Source organism: Pavona decussata, unplaced genomic scaffold, assembly GCF_977016875.1.
Source record: "Pavona decussata unplaced genomic scaffold, jaPavDecu1.1 SCAFFOLD_190, whole genome shotgun sequence".
NCBI classification, from domain to species: Eukaryota; Metazoa; Cnidaria; class Anthozoa; order Scleractinia; family Agariciidae; genus Pavona; species Pavona decussata.
This window is the reverse complement of record NW_028145599.1, coordinates 14,211-35,000: the sequence shown is the minus strand read 5'-3', so window position 1 is coordinate 35,000 and position 20,790 is coordinate 14,211. Positions and strand designations below refer to the sequence as shown.

The window sequence follows — 20,790 nt, the reverse complement described above, 5'->3', positions numbered from 1 at the left end:
AGAAAATATCTTTAAGTTTCTCCCGTACTGTAGCTATTGGGAGTCAAACCGATGACTCTGTGTTTTTACTCCATAGAAATGTAGTGCAGATTTTCAATGAAAGAATGTGATGCTACATGTATGTTTTACAGACAGTGAGAATACTATGCAAGGGTCACCTAGGCAAAGTAAACCAGTCCTATAACAGAAAGAAATCTGTTGAACTTTCGTTCCATTAATTAAGCAGCAGTCCCTTAGGTAAATGCCAAGAGGCCACTTAACAGGGGTGGACTGCTTTACAGGGGCTGGCTAGATATTAGCACAAGTTGTGGAACAAAAAAATCACTGAATAGCAAAACAGTAGCTGTAGCTCACAGATTAACATCTCCTTCACAGCTGTTGCCAAAACACTACATTATTGAAAAGTTTCTGGCCACTTAATACTGTTAATATGGGTAAGAACATATCATCCCATTTGTATCATTGCAAATACATGTGTATGCAAGGCTGTTGAATAAAATGAATATAGCCTGATGCTCCATGATAAGTGCGTAAAAAAGGACAATACACTTGTTGAGGATTTTCCATGTAAGTGAATAAGGAATGATTCAGCTTCATTGTAATACAGTGTGCTCTATAACAAATTATGTTGTCAACACAATGGTAGATTGATAATCGATTTTTGAAAGGGGAAGGGGTGAGGCTCTTAGTTGGTGTCAGTTCCTATTAAAAGCCTTGCCTATCAATTTCAGTGTTCAAAAGCTCAGAAGTTCTGACGACCTTTCCCAGATGTGGGTAATTGGGAACATGCGTGGACACCTTCGTGGAAGAGGTCATAATGTTCAATGGGATCGTATTCGAGACAGCATGAGACGGTTGTGTAATGAGTTATCATCACCACCAAGAACAACAAACATTTGATGAGCTCCTTGCAACAAACATTTCAGCTGAAGGGGGATGTTAAATAACAGGGCGTATCTAATCGATCGAAATCGATCATCGAAAATCTAATCGATTAATCGATATTACTCGATAATACTCGATATTTGTCGATTAATTAGTTGATTTAATCGATCGAAATCAATAATCACAAACTTTCTTATCACATCGATGAAAATCGGTAGTAAAAAACATGCGTAAACAAAAAGGGTGAAAGCTGCTCCTTAGGCGGACGTGAAAACTTTCTTACCTCGTAATCGTAAACTCCGATAGTCAAACTTCAATGAAATGTTAAGAGGATGTTAATTGAATTTATATGGACTGCTGTTTATTAGTTCGAGTGAGCTGGGGATTCGTTCTGGCGAGGATCAACTAGGCGCTAGAAATAAACACTTGACGAAAGTAAATCGACACGATCTTCGTCTATTTTCGAACAAATCGATAAAATCGATAGCTAATTACAAAAATCGATCAAAATCGATAATCACAAGAAAACGAGCGATCGATATATATCGATTTTCGATATTATTCGATTGATTATTATCGATTACGATCGATTTCTATTGAGTATCGAAAATATCGATTAGATACGCCCTGTAAATAACGAAGATGCATGTGCTAGAATATACAAAACTCTGTCAAGGTGTGTTACCAGATACCCAATTCCATTCTCACTTTCATGAAAACGATCATTCACTCAATTCAAGACGAATTCTATGCTGCGGCATAAGTATCTCTTTAAAGAATCCATTTCCAGTCGGCAGAGAGCAAATTATGGATAAATACGTCATGTATAAGTGCATAGAATCAAGTAATAATTCATGTAATGTACATCGAATTATAGCCTCTCGGAGTGGACGAGTCGAAACGACGAAACGACATAACGAAACGATGAAACGCAATAACGAGACGACGAAACGGCAAAACGACAAACAACGACGAACCGATGTGGTTCGTGATGAGTCGAACTCGTAAAACGACGAGTCGAACTGACAAGATGACGAGACGAACTCACGAAGCGATGAGTCGACTTCCTAGCACGCCGAGTCGAACTGGCAAATCGCCGCGTCGAACTCGGAAAACAACGACTCGACTAGAAGTATCGACGTGCGGAAACGATGAAACGCCATAACGAAACGACGAGTCGAACATTTTGTCCAGGATCTACCTTCATACAAATTAAATAAAAACACATTTTTGCATTGCCGGACTTATTCCAACAATTTAGATTTAAAATCTTTGGCGAAGCTAATGGTAAAGTTTGATGTCAATGACCACAGGGGGTGTACCCTGTATTTGAGGAATTTCCGAAGGGGTGGGGGGGTTAAAAAAATACCTCGAAAATGGAAAATCCTGGGGGGTGGGGGGGTCCTATGTGAAATTCCCTCCGTGGTGGGGGTATGGATATTTTCTGGAACTACACATTCCGTAAATTTGAGTAGTTTCCTTCATGATCAAAATCAAAAGGTCAACAGAGAGATCTCACCACATTTTGATTGAAAAGGAAAATCTCTCAGAAACGTACTCAGGAAAGCACTTACTTAATCCAGAAGTCTATGGTACATTAAGCAACCAGCGGAAGTCATGTTTTGCCTATCACCTTTTCAAATATCTGCTGCAGTCCCATGTTGTGGTATGTAAGTAGCAATGCTCTTCAGACTTTGATGACTGAAAAGTTTTCCAAGGATCAACATGATAAGAAAGGCAGCCCTCACCATTCAATTGAGAGAAAAAAGAAATAAAAAAGGAAAAAGAACAAGCATAAAAATAAATTACTAACAACTTATTGACTGACGTCTTTTCGCGGGAAACTTTTCAAACGTCTTAAATGAACGATGTCGTTATGGTGGAAAGAAATAAAAGAAATAATCTTAGAGCTAATTTTTCGCGTGACCAAAGACAAGTACAAAGATCAGTCCTCAGATTTGCAGTGGAATTTACATCCAACTGAAAATGCCTTTTTTCGTCTAGGTAAGGGGCTTCAAAAAAATTATGAGCTGACCGGGAATGGGATTGGGCTAAAACAGCAGTCGGGATTACGGGATTGAGGGAAAATTTTGTCCGGGATGGCGGGACTGAAGAACCCTATTGGGGACCCTCTACTAAAATTGAAGCATTTTTGCACGGTTTATGACTATGCGGGAAAAGCAGATCTTAGCGAGGCCTATTGGAATCCAAAGAAACTTGGGAGAAGCCACACATTTTTCAGAGATAATTAAGCAACAATAATCCAAAAATGCAGTAAAACGCAAAGCAATGAAGCTTTATTTATATCTCTGAAAATGCATGGTTACCCCCAATACCAAGAGCTGTCATATTTTGATGGTTTGCATATGGCATCATGGCGGCCATGTTGGTGTACAAGAACGATAATACTTCTCTCCTCTTGGAGTTAACTTCAAATTTTAAGCAAACTATGTGAACAACTGTTCTTTTGTTTTGAACACCAACATGGCGGCAATGCAAGCCACCTATACAAAGAACAAGCATGGGGCTGTGCGGAAATCTTGCCGGTCTTGCCGATATATATTTAACTTGTATAAACGGTAGAAGCATATGCATACATATAAGCATAGGGGTTATATACTTCAGATATAAATTATAATTGTGATCTCATCATGATGTCTCGTACTCCAAGATGCACCATTTTTTAAGTCTTGAGCTTAAGTTACTTACTTTCCCAAATATTCAGGTTGACTCCTTCAGTTGAAATGCAAACAACATGAAAACCTTCCGTCGGTGTAGTGGCTTCTCGTTGCAATGTAACTACGGTATCCTGCTTTGCCAGTGCTGCAAGGAATGTACTCTTCCCCGCGCTTTCTAATCCCAAGACCAAAACCTTCTTTTCCAATGTTTCCATAGCTGTTTCATCGTGAAAAGTTTCGTCATTGTCTTTTGACTGTTCTGTATGGTGAACGTAAAATATGTACAGCCCATAAGCACTTGTGACCACGGCAACACCACCAAGAATACACACCGAAACTTTCCATGGAACACCGAGATCACGAATCCAACTTGAAAGACCCATTTTGTAAGACGTAGGTTTCAGGCTATGAGGCCATCAGTCTCAATCTCAATATCGTCACCTGGTTTTCCAGTGGGTAACAGCCACTGAAACTGCACGGCTAGGCTATCAACCACACATTCGTAGTCTGCCCGCTTTGGGCGTTTTTCGCTTTTTGACCGCGCGGATATTGGGACGAGAGCGAAAGAAACGGAGGAGGGGGGAGGGGAAAGGAGAGAGAGGAAACGCTTGCAGAGGTACAGCTGTTTCTAATCTCGTACCCAGATCTCCCACGGTCAGCCATTCCCGAACCAACTGAGATCAGGGTACGAGATTAAGCTGTTTCGACAAAGGTTGTCCAAAAAGAGCTTGAGAGCGTACGCGACAATGCCGGAAGGTAGTCTGGGAAATACCCAATCAATTTCAATAAAAGCTCAGAATCCATATTGCCCGCCATATCAAGTGTTCGCTGTACGGTCGAGGCATTTTGGATTCTGAACTTTATTGAAATTTATTGGGTATTTTCCAGACTACCTTTCGGCATTGTTGCGTACGCTTTTACGCTTTTTTAGACAACCTTTGTCAAAACAGCTGTATGTCACGAGTTTGGACCCGACTCCTGTCGTAGGACGTTTTCTTTGCCACGAGCTTAATAAGAATTTGCGTAATTAGTTTTTTTTTAACAGCCGAAAGGCCGTATTTTCTTTTGCTTACTCAGTATTCAATAGCGAATACCCGCTATATCAACGTTCTAATACTTTGAAAAACAAGATCCCCCTCTGATGGCATTTTCACGGAATGCTTGATGGCGCCCAATTTATTCGCCATTGTATGCTTCGCAGATTTTAAAAACTATCCTCCCTTCGCAATTGAAATAATCGAATGGTTTTATTCAGAGAGACTTGTGTTACTGGGAATCATACCGGAAATAACTCTGCGATAACGTCATAGCCCCCGCTTGAACTGGTCTGGTTTCCTCCGCCTTGAATTATTCGATCTGTCAGATCTGTTTGTAAAAGCGTAGTTTCTTCGCTGTGAACTCTCCCAATTTCCACCGTTTAAACTATCGTGTACTACTTAGAAGTTATTACGCGGGATGCCCTGAGGGGGCATACCGTGTCTTAAAACGGGTCGATTTCTTTTTACGCGGGATGCCCTGAAGGGGCATACCGTGTCTAAAAACGGGTCGATTTCTTTTTTTTTTTTTTCTTCGTCGTATACACAAATCGGTACATTAATTACGCGGGATGCCCTGAAGGGGCATACCGTGTCTTAAAACGGGTCGATTTCTTTTTTACGCGGGATGCCCTGAGGGGGCATACCGTGTCTTAAAACGGGTCGATTTCTTTTTTTTTTTCTTCGTCGTATACACAAATCGGTACATTAATTTATTCATTAAACTCTCCCCTCTCCTACTCGGGATGTATTGTTTTGATTGTCTTCAACAAAAGCAGGCCAATCAAAATCCATTCTTGTCGCTTATATCGTGAGGGAGGGGACCCACTCACCCCTACCTGTGTGACGTCAATGCATCATTTGATATATTTATTAAAGACGGATTAAGTCGCGCCATATTGTTTTAACATGTTCTGGACTCAAGTGTGCCGTTTTCAAAGGGAAATTTCACCATTTTGAAGCGGCAAATCGAAAGAATAACTTCTAAGAAGCACCCGACACGTAAAACGATGGAAATTGGTGAGTTCTTAGTGAAGGAATCGTGCTTTGTTTGACAGTCTTAGACCACGACGCGAGACTGAAAAGAGGTCATTGAGAAGCTTACGTTATCGTAATGGAATTTGACAAATTTCCGCTGATAGTCTGAGTCGCGTAACACACGGAAAACAACGTAACGCGATCGTCGTGACTCAAACTATTCCATTAGCAAGGATAGTTTTATCAATCGGCGAAGCATACAGTTGGAATAAATGAATCAGCCCCAGCATCTCGCGTAATGCCAGTATAGCAGGCATCTTGTTTTTTTTTTTTCTTCGTAGTAGCTACAAATCGGTACATTAATTTATTCATTAAACTCTCTCCTCTCCTACTCGGGATGTATTGTTCTGATTGTCTTCAACAAAGGCAGGCCAATCAAAATCCATTCTTGTCGCTTATATCGTGAGGGAGGGGACCCACTCACCCCTACCTGTGTGACGTCAATGCATCATTTGATATATTTATTAATGACGGATTAAATAGTCGCGCCATATTGTTTTAACATGTTCTGGACTCAAGTGTGCCGTTTTCAAACGGAAATTTCACCATTTTGAAGCGGTAAATCGAAAGAATAACTTCTAAGAAGCACCCGACACGTAAAACGGTGGAAATTAGTGAGTTTCTGGCGAAGGAATCGTGCTTTGTTTGACAGTCTTAGACCACGACGCGAGACTGAAAAGAGGTCATTGAGAAGCTTACGTTATCATAATGGAATTTCACAAATTTTCCGTAGCCTCCCACGCAGACGTTCTTGGGGGTTCGTCACGCGTTCCTGCCCTAAGAACGTCTGCGTGGGAGGCTAAAATTTCCGGTGATAGTCTGAGTCACAAGGGAAACAACGTAACGCGATCGTCGTGACTTAAACTATTCCACTAGCAAGGATAGTCTTATCAAACGGCAAAGCATACAGTTGGAATAAATGAATCAGCCCCAGCATCACGCGTAATGCCAGTGTAACAGGCATCTTGTTTATTCATTAAACTCTCCCCTCTCCTACTCGGGATGTATTGTTCTGATTGTCTTCAACAAAAGCAGGCCAATCAAAATCCATTCTTGTCGCTTATATTGCGAGGGAGGGGACCCACTCACCCCTACCTGTGTGACGTCAATGCATCATTTGATATATTTATTAAAGACGGATTAAGTCGCGCCATATTGTTTTAACATGTTCTGGACTCAAGTGTGCCGTTTTCAAAGGGAAATTTCACCATTTTGAAGCGGCAAATCGAAAGAATAACTTCTAAGAAGCACCCGACACGTAAAACGGTGGAAATTGGTGAGTTCTTAGTGAAGGAATCGTGCTTTGTTTGACAGTCTTAGACCACGACGCGAGACTGAAAAGAGGTCATTGAGAAGCTTACGTTATCGTAATGGAATTTGACAAATTTCCGCTGATAGTCTGAGTCGCGTAACACACGGAAAACAACGTAACGCGATCGTCGTGACTCAAACTATTCCATTAGCAAGGATAGTTTTATAAATCGGCGAAGCATACAGTTGGAATAAATGAATCAGCCCCAGCATCACGCGTAATGCCAGTGTAGCAGGCATCTTGTTTTTTTTCTTCGTCGTATACACAAATCGGTACATTAATTTATTCATTAAACTCTCCCCTCTCCTACTCGGGATGTATTGTTTTGATTGTCTTCAACAAAAGCAGGCCAATCAAAATCCATTCTTGTCGCTTATATTGCGAGGGAGGGGACCCACTCACCCCTACCTGTGTGACGTCAATGCATCATTTGATATATTTATTAAAGACGGATTAAGTCGCGCCATATTGTTTTAACATGTTCTGGACTCAAGTGTGCCGTTTTCAAAGGGAAATTTCACCATTTTGAAGCCGTAAATCGAAAGAATAACTTCTAAGAAGCACCCGACACGTAAAACGGTGGAAATTGGTGAGTTCTTAGTGAAGGAATCGTGCTTTGTTTGACAGTCTTAGACCACGACGCGAGACTGAAAAGAGGTCATTGAGAAGCTTACGTTATCGTAATGGAATTTGACAAATTTCCGCTGATAGTCTGAGTCGCGTAACACACGGAAAACAACGTAACGCGATCGTCGTGACTCAAACTATTCCATTAGCAAGGATAGTTTTATAAATCGGCGAAGCATACAGTTGGAATAAATGAATCAGCCCCAGCATCACGCGTAATGCCAGTGTAGCAGGCATCTTGTTTTTTTTCTTCGTCGTATACACAAATCGGTACATTAATTTATTCATTAAACTCTCCCCTCTCCTACTCGGGATGTATTGTTTTGATTGTCTTCAACAAAAGCAGGCCAATCAAAATCCATTCTTGTCGCTTATATTGCGAGGGAGGGGACCCACTCACCCCTACCTGTGTGACGTCAATGCATCATTTGATATATTTATTAAAGACGGATTAAGTCGCGCCATATTGTTTTAACATGTTCTGGACTCAAGTGTGCCGTTTTCAAAGGGAAATTTCACCATTTTGAAGCCGTAAATCGAAAGAATAACTTCTAAGAAGTACCCGACACGTAAAACGGTGGAAATTGGTGAGTTCTTAGTGAAGGAATCGTGCTTTGTTTGACAGTCTTAGACCACGACGCGAGACTGAAAAGAGGTCATTGAGAAGCTTACGTTATCGTAATGGAATTCCACAAATTTCCGCTGATAGTCTGAGTCGCGTAACACACGGAAAACAACGTAACGCGATCGTCGTGACTCAAACTATTCCATTAGCAAGGATAGTTTTATAAATCGGCGAAGCATACAGTTGGAATAAATGAATCAGCCCCAGCATCTCGCGTAATGCCAGTATAGCAGGCATCTTGTTATTTCGATTTACCGCTTGAAAAACGTTTGCTTTCTTCCTCAAAACGACAGCTCAGAGACTTAAATTCATACATGTGGCGGGACATGTGGCCGCCATTGAACGAAAACAGTCTTCTGAAATGATTTGCTTTGACGTCACACAGGTAGAGATGAGTGGGTCCCCTCCCTCGTGATATACGCACCGATAACGGATTTTGATTGGGCCGTTTTCGTTGAAGACAATCAGAACAATAGATCCCTTCTGGGAGAGGGCAGAATTTAATATAGGTTTAATGAATAAATCAAATGATGATTTGGCGTCACATAGGAAGGGATGAGTGGGTCCCCTCTCTCGTGATATGTGCCTAAATAATAGATTTTGATTGGGCCGCTTCTGTTGAAGACAATCAAAACAATACATCCCCACCAGGGGAGGACATATTTTAATGCATAAATTAATGTGTCGATTTGTGACTACGAGGAAGAAAAAAAAAAGATGCCCGCTATACTGGTATTTACACGTGATGCTGTGGCTGATTCATTTATTCCAACTGTATGCTTCGCAGATTTATAAAACTATCCTTGATAATGGAATAGTTTGAGTCACGAAGATCGCGTCACGTTGTTTCTCTTGTGTTACGCTACCTAAGGGTCCAACCGGAAATATCGGAAATTCCATTACGATAACGTAAGCGTATCAATGACCTCTTCTCAAGTCCCTTCGTGTTCTAGAACTGTCGAACAATGCACGATTCCTAAGCCAGGAACCCTCCAATTTTCACCGTTTCAATGGTCGAGTGCTTCTTAGAAGTTATTCTTTCGGTTTACCGCTTCAAAATTGTCTATTTTCCGTTTTAAAACAGCACACTTGAGTCTACAACATGTTAACAATATGGCGCCACAAATCTAATACGAGATTAATGAATAAATCAAATGATGCTTTGACGTCACACAGGTAGGGGTGAGTGGGTCCCCTCCCTCGCGATATGAGCGACAAGAATGGATTTTGATTGGCCTGCTTTTGTTGAAGACAATCAGAACAATGCATCCCGAGTAGGAGAGGGGAGAGTTTAATGAATAACCCTTTCCCGCCCAAGAGTGCCATATGGCACAAGACACAATTATGAGCTCAGTATTTGGTCAATTTGTGTTAAATTTGTACAACCAAAAGATCTTGGAGAGATCTACAAATTGAAGGCATAAAATCATACCCCCCTCCTATATGAGACTTGATTTACCACCCCTCAAACTTTTGGAATTTTTTTCCTTTGTACGTGAACGGCCCGTTGAAATCTTACAACAAGCAATGCAGTGAGAGCTGTACATTAAGCTATGGTTTAGGGGGTATCCAGGATGTACAACAAATAGGAAAATTTTCAATGTTTTTTTTCTTTCGTTTTGGACTTTTCTCACTCTAACATGTGACTTCCTCCATCTCTGTTGGTGTGATTTATAGCACACCCCAGGAAATACCTTTTAAATGGTATATCACACAGGGATCACATGTGGTCTCCCAGTTCATAGTTTGCGACTTAAAAAAATTCGGAATTTCCCTTGGGCAGGAGAGGGATAAACAAGATGCCTATACTGGCATTTACGCGAGAGGCATTTATTCCAACTGTATGCTTCGCAGATTTATAAAACTATCTTTGTTAATGAAAACGAAGATCGCGTTACGTTGTTTCCCTTGTGTTACGTTACATAGGGTTTCACCGGAAATTTCGGTAATTCCATTACGATAACGTAAGCTGCTCAATGACCTCTTTTCATTCTCCCATTGTGGTCTTAGCACAGGCGGACCACGCTCTGTTTGTGTGGTGTAATGACTGTTTGCAATTTGAGACTTTATATTCTCGCGACACCATCGGTTGAAATTTTTACAAAGTAGCGATGTTTAAAGTCGCCTTTTAACCTTTATGTTGAAATAAAGTTTGAAGAAAATGTTGATTGAGTCACGCGTGGTGTTTTTTTTGCCATGCTGAGCCGTAGAAATCCTTTTTTGGCGCGTAAACTGTTTTACAGTGTTGCCGGCCGAAGGCCGGTAGTGAGAAAGGGAGTAAATGCAGGCAAGAAACCGCCGGCGACTGCTATGGGTCGTTACTTCAAACCGAAATTTTCGAAAAATTTGAAAAATTCTTGCCAATCAACGCACAGGCGGCCCAAGCTCATGTTACGAAATAAACGTGACTGGTAGCGATCAGTACCGGGCGTATTGTGTTACATTTGAATTTATATAGGTTTGTACGGGAAACCAACGGCTTTATTTAAAACCGTAGAAATTTGAACGATTTCTCAATAAAATTGACTTACCTTGACTCCTTGTTGTATTTTTTGTTGCTTGTCTGTTTTTAAAGTCGATTGGAAGCGATTTGGGGGAGTTATCGTTTCTGTTGACATCCACTGCTAAGACAGGAGTGTCAACAGAAACGATAACTCCCCCAAATCGCTTCCAATCGACTTTAAAAACAGACAAGCAACAAAAAATACAACAAGGAGTCAAGGTAAGTCAATTTTATTGAGAAATCGTTCAAATTTCTACGGTTTTAAATAAAGCCGTTGGTTTCCCATACAAACCTATATAAATTCAAATGTAACACAATACGCCAGGTACTGATCGCTACCAGTCACGTTTATTTCGTAACATGAGCTTGGGCCGCCTGTGATCAACGCTTCGTGACCGTTGCGCTTCAAATACCCAATCAACCCTGCCTGTCGCGAAGCGTTGATTGGCTGATTTAAAGTAGACTGCATGCTGAGAATTCCTTTTGTCCATGACTTTGCTACATATCATAGTTTGAAACCGACCTGGAGGACTTTAGCTCCGCTTTTCTCGGAGGAAATTTGACGCATGAAGCCCAAACTCGGCCACGACATGGCAAAATATGCATTTAATCGGATGCCGTTGAAAAAACCGTAAGAATTTTTCAAATTTTGCGAAAATTCCGGTTTGAAGTAACGACCCATAGCGGTCGCCGGCGGTTTCTTGCCTGCATTTACTCCCTTTCTCACTACCGGTCTTTGGCCGGCAACACTAGAGTAAAACAGTAAACGCGCCAAAAAATGGTTTCTTCGGCTCGGAATGGCAAAAAAACACCACGCGTGACTCAATCAACATTTTCTTCAAACTTTATTTTAACATAAAGGTTAAAAGGCGACTTTAAATATCGCTACTCAGTAAAAAATTTCAACCGATTGTGTCGCAAGAATATAGTCTCAAATTGCAAACAGTCAACTTTTGAATGCAGAGGTCCACACAACGCAGGAATTTAACTTGCTGGTAATTTTGCCGGATCTCTCTTGTGAAAGACCTCGTGTCAGGCGTCACTTGAACGTGAAAATACAAAACTGAATGCAAGGCTGGCACTACGGCAAAGGGCAGATTTATTAGTGGCCAATATTTCGACTAATAGAATTAGTCTTCCTCAGGGCCAGAGCTATACTGAAGGAAAATATAATAACGGCTCCTTAAATTAAAGTTTGAAAAATACATGGAAAAACATGATTGGCTAATGCATGATATGATGACAGCGTACTTGTAAATATGAGATAACAAAAATATAGTAACGGCTCCTAAAATTAAAATTTGAAAAAATACATGCAAAAAATGATTGGCTAATACATGACATGAAGACAGCGTACTTGTTAATATGAGATAACAAAAATATAGAAGTGTATAATCAAGGTTCGGCGTTCGTTTTTCCTGTTAATGCCTTCTGGAGATAACGTTTTCCTCTATAAATTAGAAAAGCCTCGCGTGCCTTACGGCGGGAGGCATTGATGGTGGGTTGTAGTTCGAGAGGGATAAGTCGCATGTCCGCAGAAGAGTGACCTGGTAAGTTGAAGTGTGTAGGGACTGCTGCTGTGGAGTTGGCGTGATGTGGGTTGTTTTTCGCTTGTCTGTGTTCTGTGAACCTTTCACGGATCGTGCGTTTGGTTTCCCCTATATAGTAATACTGTTTTTTTACATTTTTTACATTCAATCATATATGTAAGGTTAGTAGAATTGCAGGTTATATGTTGTTTTATTTGTCTTGTTTCGCCGGTGTTGCTAAAAGTGTACGAAGTTCTTGCATTGTCAATGTAAGGGCAAGTGAGACATCCATGAGTGGAGTTGCAGCGGAAAGTGCCAGAGGTGAGCTTGGGTGTCGTGTTAGTGTTCTTTATTTTTGCCAGTCGAACCAAAAGGTCGCGAAGGTTTGGTGAACGACGGTAAGCGATGAATGGTTTATCTTTGAATATTTTTTGAAGGCGACTGATCTGTGGAGTTGACCCGGGAGTTGAGAATGGTTGTTTCCTGTGAAGTATTTCTTGAATATTAGGTAGTGCTGGGTTATAAGTGATCGTGAAGGGGACTGGGGTGTTGGATTTATCTATATCATGATTATGTTCCTGTAATGTCTCACTTCTGGGTATCTGTTTGGCTCTTAAGATTTGTTTCGGGGAGAAACAGGGGAGAGCATGCGCGAGGCAGCCGAGTAGACAGCGTGGACAAACTGTCCGCCTAAGCCTTTAGTTTTCTGAACACTTTATGGCTGAATCACCCGAGGTTTTCACACAGAAGAGAAGAAATAGGTCTTCCAATTCATCCACCAATTCACCAGATACAAAGAAACCCCGAAGCGAAGAAGATCACGACGGAGGTATCGACGAATCCACCGTAGTGGCACCAAGCATGGCGGAAAAGTTTCAAGATACGCTACAAGAAATACTTCAAAAGCTCGAGAAACTCGACACCATCGAGCGGGCGGTAAAAGATCTTGAAGCTACTCTGTTGAATCTAGAAACGAGAACCCAAGCTCTAGAAAGTTTCCAAGCGGGTGCTACAAAAGATATCTCTGACCTGAAAGAGAGTACGAATTTCGCCGAAGAAATGTACAAGACAAAACTCCAAGGCATCAATAAGCAGTACGACAACATTAACGCGAAGCTTCTAAACCTGGAGACAGAGAACCAGACGCTAAACAATACAATAAAAGAGCTGGAAACCAAGAACCTGTACCTTGAGGCGTACTCCCGGCGGGAGAACATTAAGTTTGAAAACATTAACGAATTCGAAGATGGCAGCGATAAAGAGGACGCCGAGCAGGTCCTCCGTAACTTAATGGATACCGAGTTGGGTTACATGGACGCGATGACAGTGGAATTCCAAAGAGTTCACCGACTGGGAAAAAAGAAAGAGAATGAGCCAAGACCTATCCTTGCCAGATTTTTGAGGTTCAAAGACTGCGAAAAGATTCTATCACTGGGAAGGCGTCTGAAAGACAGCAACTACAAGATGTACCAAGACCTACCACGCGAAATCGTCCAGAGGAGGAAAAAGCAAATGCCCATTTTCAAGAAAGCGAAGGAAAATAAAATTCCCGCGGCCTTCAGTAAGGCGCAACCAGATAAACTTTTCGTTAGAGGTAAGCTGTGGCCAGTAGGAAAAGCCTTAGAACTCTAAAGTAATCGGTAATAAGCATTGTTATTTCGGTCAATGTCAGCCGACTTAGGAAAACACTTGTTTATTTTAAGTGCATAAATTTTCTTTATTATATTGCTCCGTGTTTTCTTTCAAAATATTCAGTTTTAATAACGGCTTATGCGGACGACGTCCTGATTATAAACAACAGGCACCGACGCCGCGCATCCTAAAAGCGAAGTTTTATTGCACTTTAGTAAGCTATAAGTCTTTGTTGTTGTTGTTTTTCTTTTTTTCTCTGTTTAAGGCGTTCTTTTGTCGATTTTCTTAGCTAAAACGCCAAGCCTCACTGCAAAAACTATTTTGTTTTGTGTGTGTTAATATGTGACTGTGATTTTTTATTTTAGCCACTGGTCTCGAAAATTTATTCCGCATGATATTTTGCATATTGAATTGTGCGCTTTTTTAAGTTCTTGGTCTCTCGCACGGGTCACGCATCTTGATCTATACTACATTTCTTCAAAATTTGTGCACTAAATGGAAGCTTTAAAACTTAGCTCTTTAAACGTAAGGGGTCTTGGAGAGGTTTTGAAACGAAAAGAAATTTTCAACTGGCATCGAAGCAAAAAGCTCTCGATATGTATGCTACAAGAAGTACATTGCACGGAAAACAATATTCATTTGTGGACCGCCGAATGGGGATATAAAGCCCTTTTCAGCTGTTGCACAAGCAACAAAGCAGGCGCATGCATCCTTTTTAATAACGATTTTGATTTAGAAATCATGAAAACACGCTCAGATCCTAATGGGCGCTTCATTATCTGCGACATCAAAGCAAACGGTAAAATGATCACTCTTTGTAACCTTTACGCACCAAATGACGACAAACCTGATTTCTTCAGAGATATATCTACTTATCTACGCGAGTTTCAATGCGACGAGATAATTATAGGCGGAGACTTTAATTTAGTACTGGATATTAAAAAGGATAAGAGAGGAGGTCGTCCCACCACACATAAGAATTCTCTTAAAGAGGTTAAAGAAATTTGCGAGACCTGGGATGTTATTGATATATGGAGAACACTAAACCCAGAGGAAGAAAGATTCACTTGGCGTCAAAAGAACCCTAATATTCAATGCAGGCTTGATTTTTTCCTAGCGAGCCAGAGTTTAATGGGCAATATCAACACTGCAGACATTGTCCCTGGATATAAAACCGATCATTCAATGGTAACTATGGAAATCACAACCAATTTTAACCCCAGGGGCCCAGGTCTCTGGAAATTAAACACATCTTTCCTGTCCGAAGACAATTATGTTAGCAAAATTAAAGATATTATTCAACAAACAAAAGATGAATATGCGAATGATCCTTTTGTTGGTCCCTCTCTCCTATGGGAGATGATAAAATTAAAAGTGAGAGAAACATCACTAATTTATGCACGACAAAGGAAAAAAGAAAGGACCCATCAAGAAGAGGAAATTGAAAAGAATATAGCTTCACTAGAAAGGGAACTGGAGGGTGAAAACATTAGTGAATTACAACGAGGAAAGGTCTTAGATATGCTGAAAATCAAAAAAAGAGCAACAAGAAAACATTTTAGAATATCGAACAAAAGGCGCCATTTTAAGATCACAGTGCCGATGGTACAATGAGGGTGAGAAAAATAACAAATATTTTCTCAATCTTGAGAAACGACACTATAAACAAGGAACAATAAACCAGCTCAAAACAGATAATGGCGACGTAATTACAACGGACAATAAAATCTTACATGAATGCTTCTCCTTTTATAAAGATTTGTACTCGACGCAGTTAACTGGCGTGCAGGATCCACACATAGCCAACCGCTTTTTTCCAAAAGAGAATAATGTACACCTATCGCAGGAAGAACAATTTTCGTGCGAGGGACTGCTAACAGAGAAAGAATGCTTTTCGTCCCTGAAGCAAATGGTGAACGGCAAAACTCCCGGAACAGACGGGCTACCGGTGGAGTTCTACAAAACTTTTTGGCATGATATTTCGGATGCTCTGATCGCTGCCCTTAACTTCGCATACGAGAACGGTCACCTGGCAATTACTCAGAGACGAGGGATTATAAAACTTATCCCAAAGAAAGAAGCAGACCTAAAAACCCTTAAAAATTGGCGACCTTTATCTTTACTAAATTGCGACTATAAAATAGCTGCGAAGTCAATTGCAAACAGAATCCAGTCAATTCTTCCGAAACTTGTCAATAACGATCAAACAGGATTTATTAAAGGAAGGTTCATTGGTGAAAACATACGACTGATTGACAGTGTCATAAATTACACCGCAAACAAAAACATTCCTGGTCTGATTTTGCTTTTAGATTTTGAAAAAGCATTTGACACACTAGAATGGCCTTTCATTGAAAAAACCTCACAACACTATGGCTTTGGTCCTTCAACCCAGAAATGGATTAAAACTCTCTATAATGATATTGAAAGCTGCGTAATAAACAACGGGTGGACGAGCGACTGCTTTAAAATAGAAAGAGGCGTAAGGCAAGGCTGCCCCCTCTCCCCATATTTATTTGTTCTTTCGGTAGAAGTTTTAGCTAGCGCAATCCGAAGAGACCCGAATATAAAAGGCGTGTCAGTCGGCCAAAAAGAAATCAAATTAAGCCAATATGCAGATGATACCACTCTAATTCTCGATGGCACAAAGAGTGCACTAGAAAGTTCACTCGATGTTATTGGAAAATTTAGTAAAATATCTGGTCTTAAACTCAATAGCAAAAAGACTGAAGCGTTATGGATAGGTTCAAAGGCGAGAAGTCCAGAGGTTTTATGTCCAGAGAAAGGTTTTAAATGGCAGCAAATAAAAATCAAAGCACTTGGAGTTTGGCTTTCAATAGACCCTGAAGAAACTGCGAATTTGAATTTCCAAGAAAAAACGGAAAAAGTTCTGAATTTACTAAGAAACTGGCAATACCGAAGACTAAGCCTACTCGGGAAAATCACGATATTAAAAAGTCTAATCGCTTCACAGCTGGTTCATATCCTTCTCCCCTCCAAACAAATGACCAAGCTATTAGAAAAATAAACAATGCTTTCTATCTTTTCCTCTGGGATGGGAAACCAGATAAGATTAAAAGAAATATTATGATCAATGAGTACAATAACGGCGGCCTGAAAATGATTGATCTTTTCTCGTTTAATAAATCCTTGAAAACTATTTGGATCAAAAAATATCTCGATAAAACAAATTTAGGAAAATGGAAACTTTTCTTCGATTTGGAACTCAGTAGATATGGTGGAGAGGCGGTGTTCCTAGGCAACCTGGACAAGACAGATACTAAGCGCTCTTTCCAAACTTCCGATACATTCATCAATGAGATATTGCAGATCTGGGCTGAGGTTAATCATACCGCCAATATACTCTCCTTGCAACATTACAATGAGCAACCTCTCTAGAATAATTCTCTTATTAGAATTGGTCGCAAACCTGCTTTTATTCGACAATGGCTCAAGGAAGGAATTTTGTCGATAGAGCACCTTAAGAAAAACCCAACCACATTCCTTTCCTATAAAGAGTTCCAAACCAAATATTCACTTAAACCCTGCTTTCTCGCTTTTAACGGAATCATCTCAACACTGAAATCCCTGAGGGAACGATTCAAAAACAATATAATCAATATTGAAAAAGAAGATGTCAAGCCTTTCAACAAATTAATCATTCTTAGTGACGAAAAAACCCAGCAACTTAGTTTATAGAAACCTTGTAGCACTTAAGAGTGAGAAGCCGCTAAGTTCTCAAGCGAAATGGCAGAACGATTGTAAACTAGAAGATGAAATTGATTGGAAAAAAACTTTTCAACTGGCAAGAACGTGCACAAAAAGCACCAAGATTATTATTTTCCAATTTAAACTTCTCCATCGACGTCTTGCAACAAACTCCTTTCTATTTAAAATTTCAGCAAGAGATAACGATCGTTGCACTTTCTGTGGAGGAGAAACCGAAACTTTGCTTCATATTTTCTGGAATTGCACGTTAACTTCTCTTTTTTGGAAAAGTATATTCAACTGGCTACGTGCTTGCTCACTAATTCAGAACGAAAACCTTGACATGATCACTGCCTTAGGCCTTAGCCCTGACACCTCAGATGCTAAGCTCCAAATTAATTTTTGCTGTTTGATGAGCAGATATCACATTTGGCTTTGCAAAATGGAAAACGAAATTCCCAACTTTCCACAATTTCTACGTTTTCTAAAGAAAACCTATGAAATTGAGAAAAACGGTTCCAACGACCCTCCTGAAAAATGGAAACCTCTCCTTGATCACCTTTAACTTAAGATATATGACAATTCTAAATACGGTTAAGGTGCGTGCCTTTTGCTACTTATTTTGCAAATCTAATCTAATAAAACGTCGCAGACCTTCTCAAGCTAGATCAAATAAGAGTACACTTAATAATTGTCCTTTTCGCACTTGTTTATTCATGTCTTATTTCATGCTCATTTTCAAGTTTTTTATATACTTTTTTTTTTTTTTCAATGACCAGTAATACATTGTTCTTTGTTTTGCTTTAATGAAATTTTCGCCTCTTTTCTTTTTTTTCCCTTACATCTGTTAAAAAAGTGAAAGTAAAAGAGTATTGTAGTGTAAGCGATTTGTAACTAATGTTAAAAGTAATGTACTTTGTTTGTAAGTAGTGTTTTGTTTGAAATAATAATAAAATATAAAAAAAATAAAATAAAAATAAAAAAAAAAGATTTGTTCTTTCACAAAACGGTCTTTACAGCCTTTATAGCCTTTATAGTCTTTATTTGTTAAATATGAGAGCAATTCTGCTGATCGATGTTCGAAGAATTCGTCTTTGGAGCAAATCCGACGTAAACGGAGAGCTAGGCCGTAAGGGATGGCTTTTTTTGTATGATAAGGATGACTTGAGGAGTGGAGTAAATACTGGTGTTTGTCTGTAGGCTTGCAATAGAGATCGGTTTCGATTTTTCCATTTTCGAGTTGAATATTAACGTACAGGAAAGGAATAGAAGTTGTAGATCGTTCACTAGTGAACTTAATAGTAGGGTGGATGTTGTTGAGGTATGTGATGAAGTTGTCTAGCTTTTCTTCTCCGTGTGTCCAGACCATCAGAATGTCATCTATGTACCGGAGCCAGAGAAACGGTTGATCAGCGTAGTCCTTTAGTGCTTTTCTCTCAAATTCCCCCATAAACAGGTTTGCGTAAGCAGGTGCCATTCTGGTCCCCATGGCCGTACCATGTTGTTGTATAAAATGTTCGTCGTTGAAGACAAAGTTGTTTATAGTCAGAATCATTCTTAGAAGGTCGCAGAGAGATTCCGTAGGGACGGATTTATCAGTTCGTTGGCCAAGAGCTATATTACATGCGTCGATTCCTTCGTTAGTAGGGATGTTCGTGTATAGAGATGACACATCAAGGGTAACAAGTATGGCATTGCTGGGGAGGGCGTCGATATCTTTAAGTTTGTTTAACAGGCGGGTGGTGTTCTTTACATAAGATGGGAGTGACTGCACCAAAGGATTAAGATGGAAACTAACGAATTCCGATATCTTTTCAGTAGGATGCCCATTTGCTGAGACAATGGATCGACCCGGATTTCCAGCTTTGTGGATTTTAGGTAGGATATAAAAACGACCAGCTTTAGGATCTTGAGGGGTGTGAGTTTCTTTGTCTATAATGCCCTCAGAAAGAAGCCTTTTGAGGTAGAAACGTACCCTTTTGTTGATACCTTCGGTAGGATCTTCGTTGACTTTCTTGTAGAACTGTTGATTGTTTAATTGTCTGTAGCATTCGTTTAAATAGTCTTGTCTGTCCATCACCACACTACCAGATCCTTTATCAGCAGGTTTGATGATGATGTCCCTTCGTCGTTGTAGTTTTTTAAGGGCGTGACGTTCTCTGCGGGTTAAGTTGTCACGGATGCGTGTTGGTTTGGCGTTCATAATGTCTGTTTCTAGGGTGTCGATATAAATGTTGAGAATTCGATCACGGTCTGACGGAGGACACCAAGTACTTTTAAGGCGGAATGGATTAGGTGTTAATTCTTGTGTCAACTCTTCGTTGTAGAAATACTCTTTCAATCGCAGACGTCTTGAAAAATCATTGATGTCAGCTTTAACTTGAGCCCAGTCGATGTGTCTAGGGATCGGACAAAAGGTTAGACCTCTTGACAAAAGAAGTATTTCATCGTCAGTCATTGTGACTGACGATGAGTATGCAAACAGTCATTACACCACACAAACAGAGGGTGGTCGGCCTGTGGTCTAAGACTGTCAAACAAAGCACGATTCCTTCGCCAGGAACTCTCCAATGTCCACCGTTTAAGATGTCGAGTGCTTCTTAGAAGTTATTCTTTCTATTTACCGCTTCAAAAAAATGGTGAAATTTCCGTTTGAAAACGACACACTTGAGTCCACAACATGTTAACAATATGGCGCCACAAATTTAATCCGTTTTTAATAAATATATCAAATGATGCGTTGACGTCACACAGGCAGGGGATGAGTGGGTCCCCTCCCTCGCGATATACGCGACAAAAATGGATTTTAATTGGCGTGCATTTGTTAAAGAAAATCAGCACAATATTTCCCAAGTAGGAGAGGGGAGAGTTTAATGAATAAATTAATGTACAGATTTGAAGCTACGACGAAGAAAAAAAAAAAAAGAAAAGAAAAGAAATCGACCCGTTTTAAGACACGGTATGCCCCTCAGGGCATCCCGCGTAATTAATGTACAGATTTGTGGCTACGACGAAGAAAAAGAAATCGACCCGTTTTTAGACACGGTATGCCCCTTAGGGCATCCCGCGTAAAAAGATACCCGACCCAAACCTAGACACGGGGCATTCTGTATAATAAAATAATGTCTTTATATATCATATATTAAAAAATGCTGAAAGGTTAACAAAGGATAGAAATGTTACTATAAAACTTTGAAATAGTTTTGCGCACGAAAATTT

At 40.1% G+C, this 20,790-nt stretch overlaps 3 protein-coding genes across 3 annotated transcripts in view; 1 reads left to right on the top strand and 2 right to left on the bottom strand.

Annotated features, from left to right (window-relative positions):
* The window catches only part of LOC146462174 (uncharacterized), a 3,314-nt gene extending 1,220 nt beyond the window's left edge, over nt 1-2,094 (top strand). Inside the window, exon 2 of the mRNA XM_085085803.1 lies at nt 732-2,094. Within this exon, the coding sequence (XP_084941929.1) occupies nt 732-900 (169 nt within the window). The 3' untranslated portion in view covers nt 901-2,094. The remainder of the gene's footprint in view (nt 1-731) is intronic.
* Nucleotides 1-4,088, bottom strand: part of LOC146462173 (uncharacterized) — a 10,388-nt gene extending 6,300 nt beyond the window's left edge. The window contains exon 1 of the mRNA XM_085085829.1: nt 3,595-4,088. Within this exon, the coding sequence (XP_084941955.1) occupies nt 3,595-3,946 (352 nt within the window). The 5' untranslated portion in view covers nt 3,947-4,088. The remainder of the gene's footprint in view (nt 1-3,594) is intronic.
* Nucleotides 4,089-17,372: 13,284 nt separating this feature from the next.
* On the bottom strand, nt 17,373-20,029 carry LOC146462172 (uncharacterized). The gene is made up of 2 exons (XM_085085817.1): nt 18,756-20,029; nt 17,373-17,451 (listed from the first exon to the last, which is right to left on the bottom strand). Exons 1-2 carry the CDS (start codon nt 20,027-20,029, stop codon nt 17,373-17,375), a joined length of 1,353 nt encoding a protein of 450 aa, XP_084941943.1.
* Nucleotides 20,030-20,790: the final 761 nt, after the last annotated feature.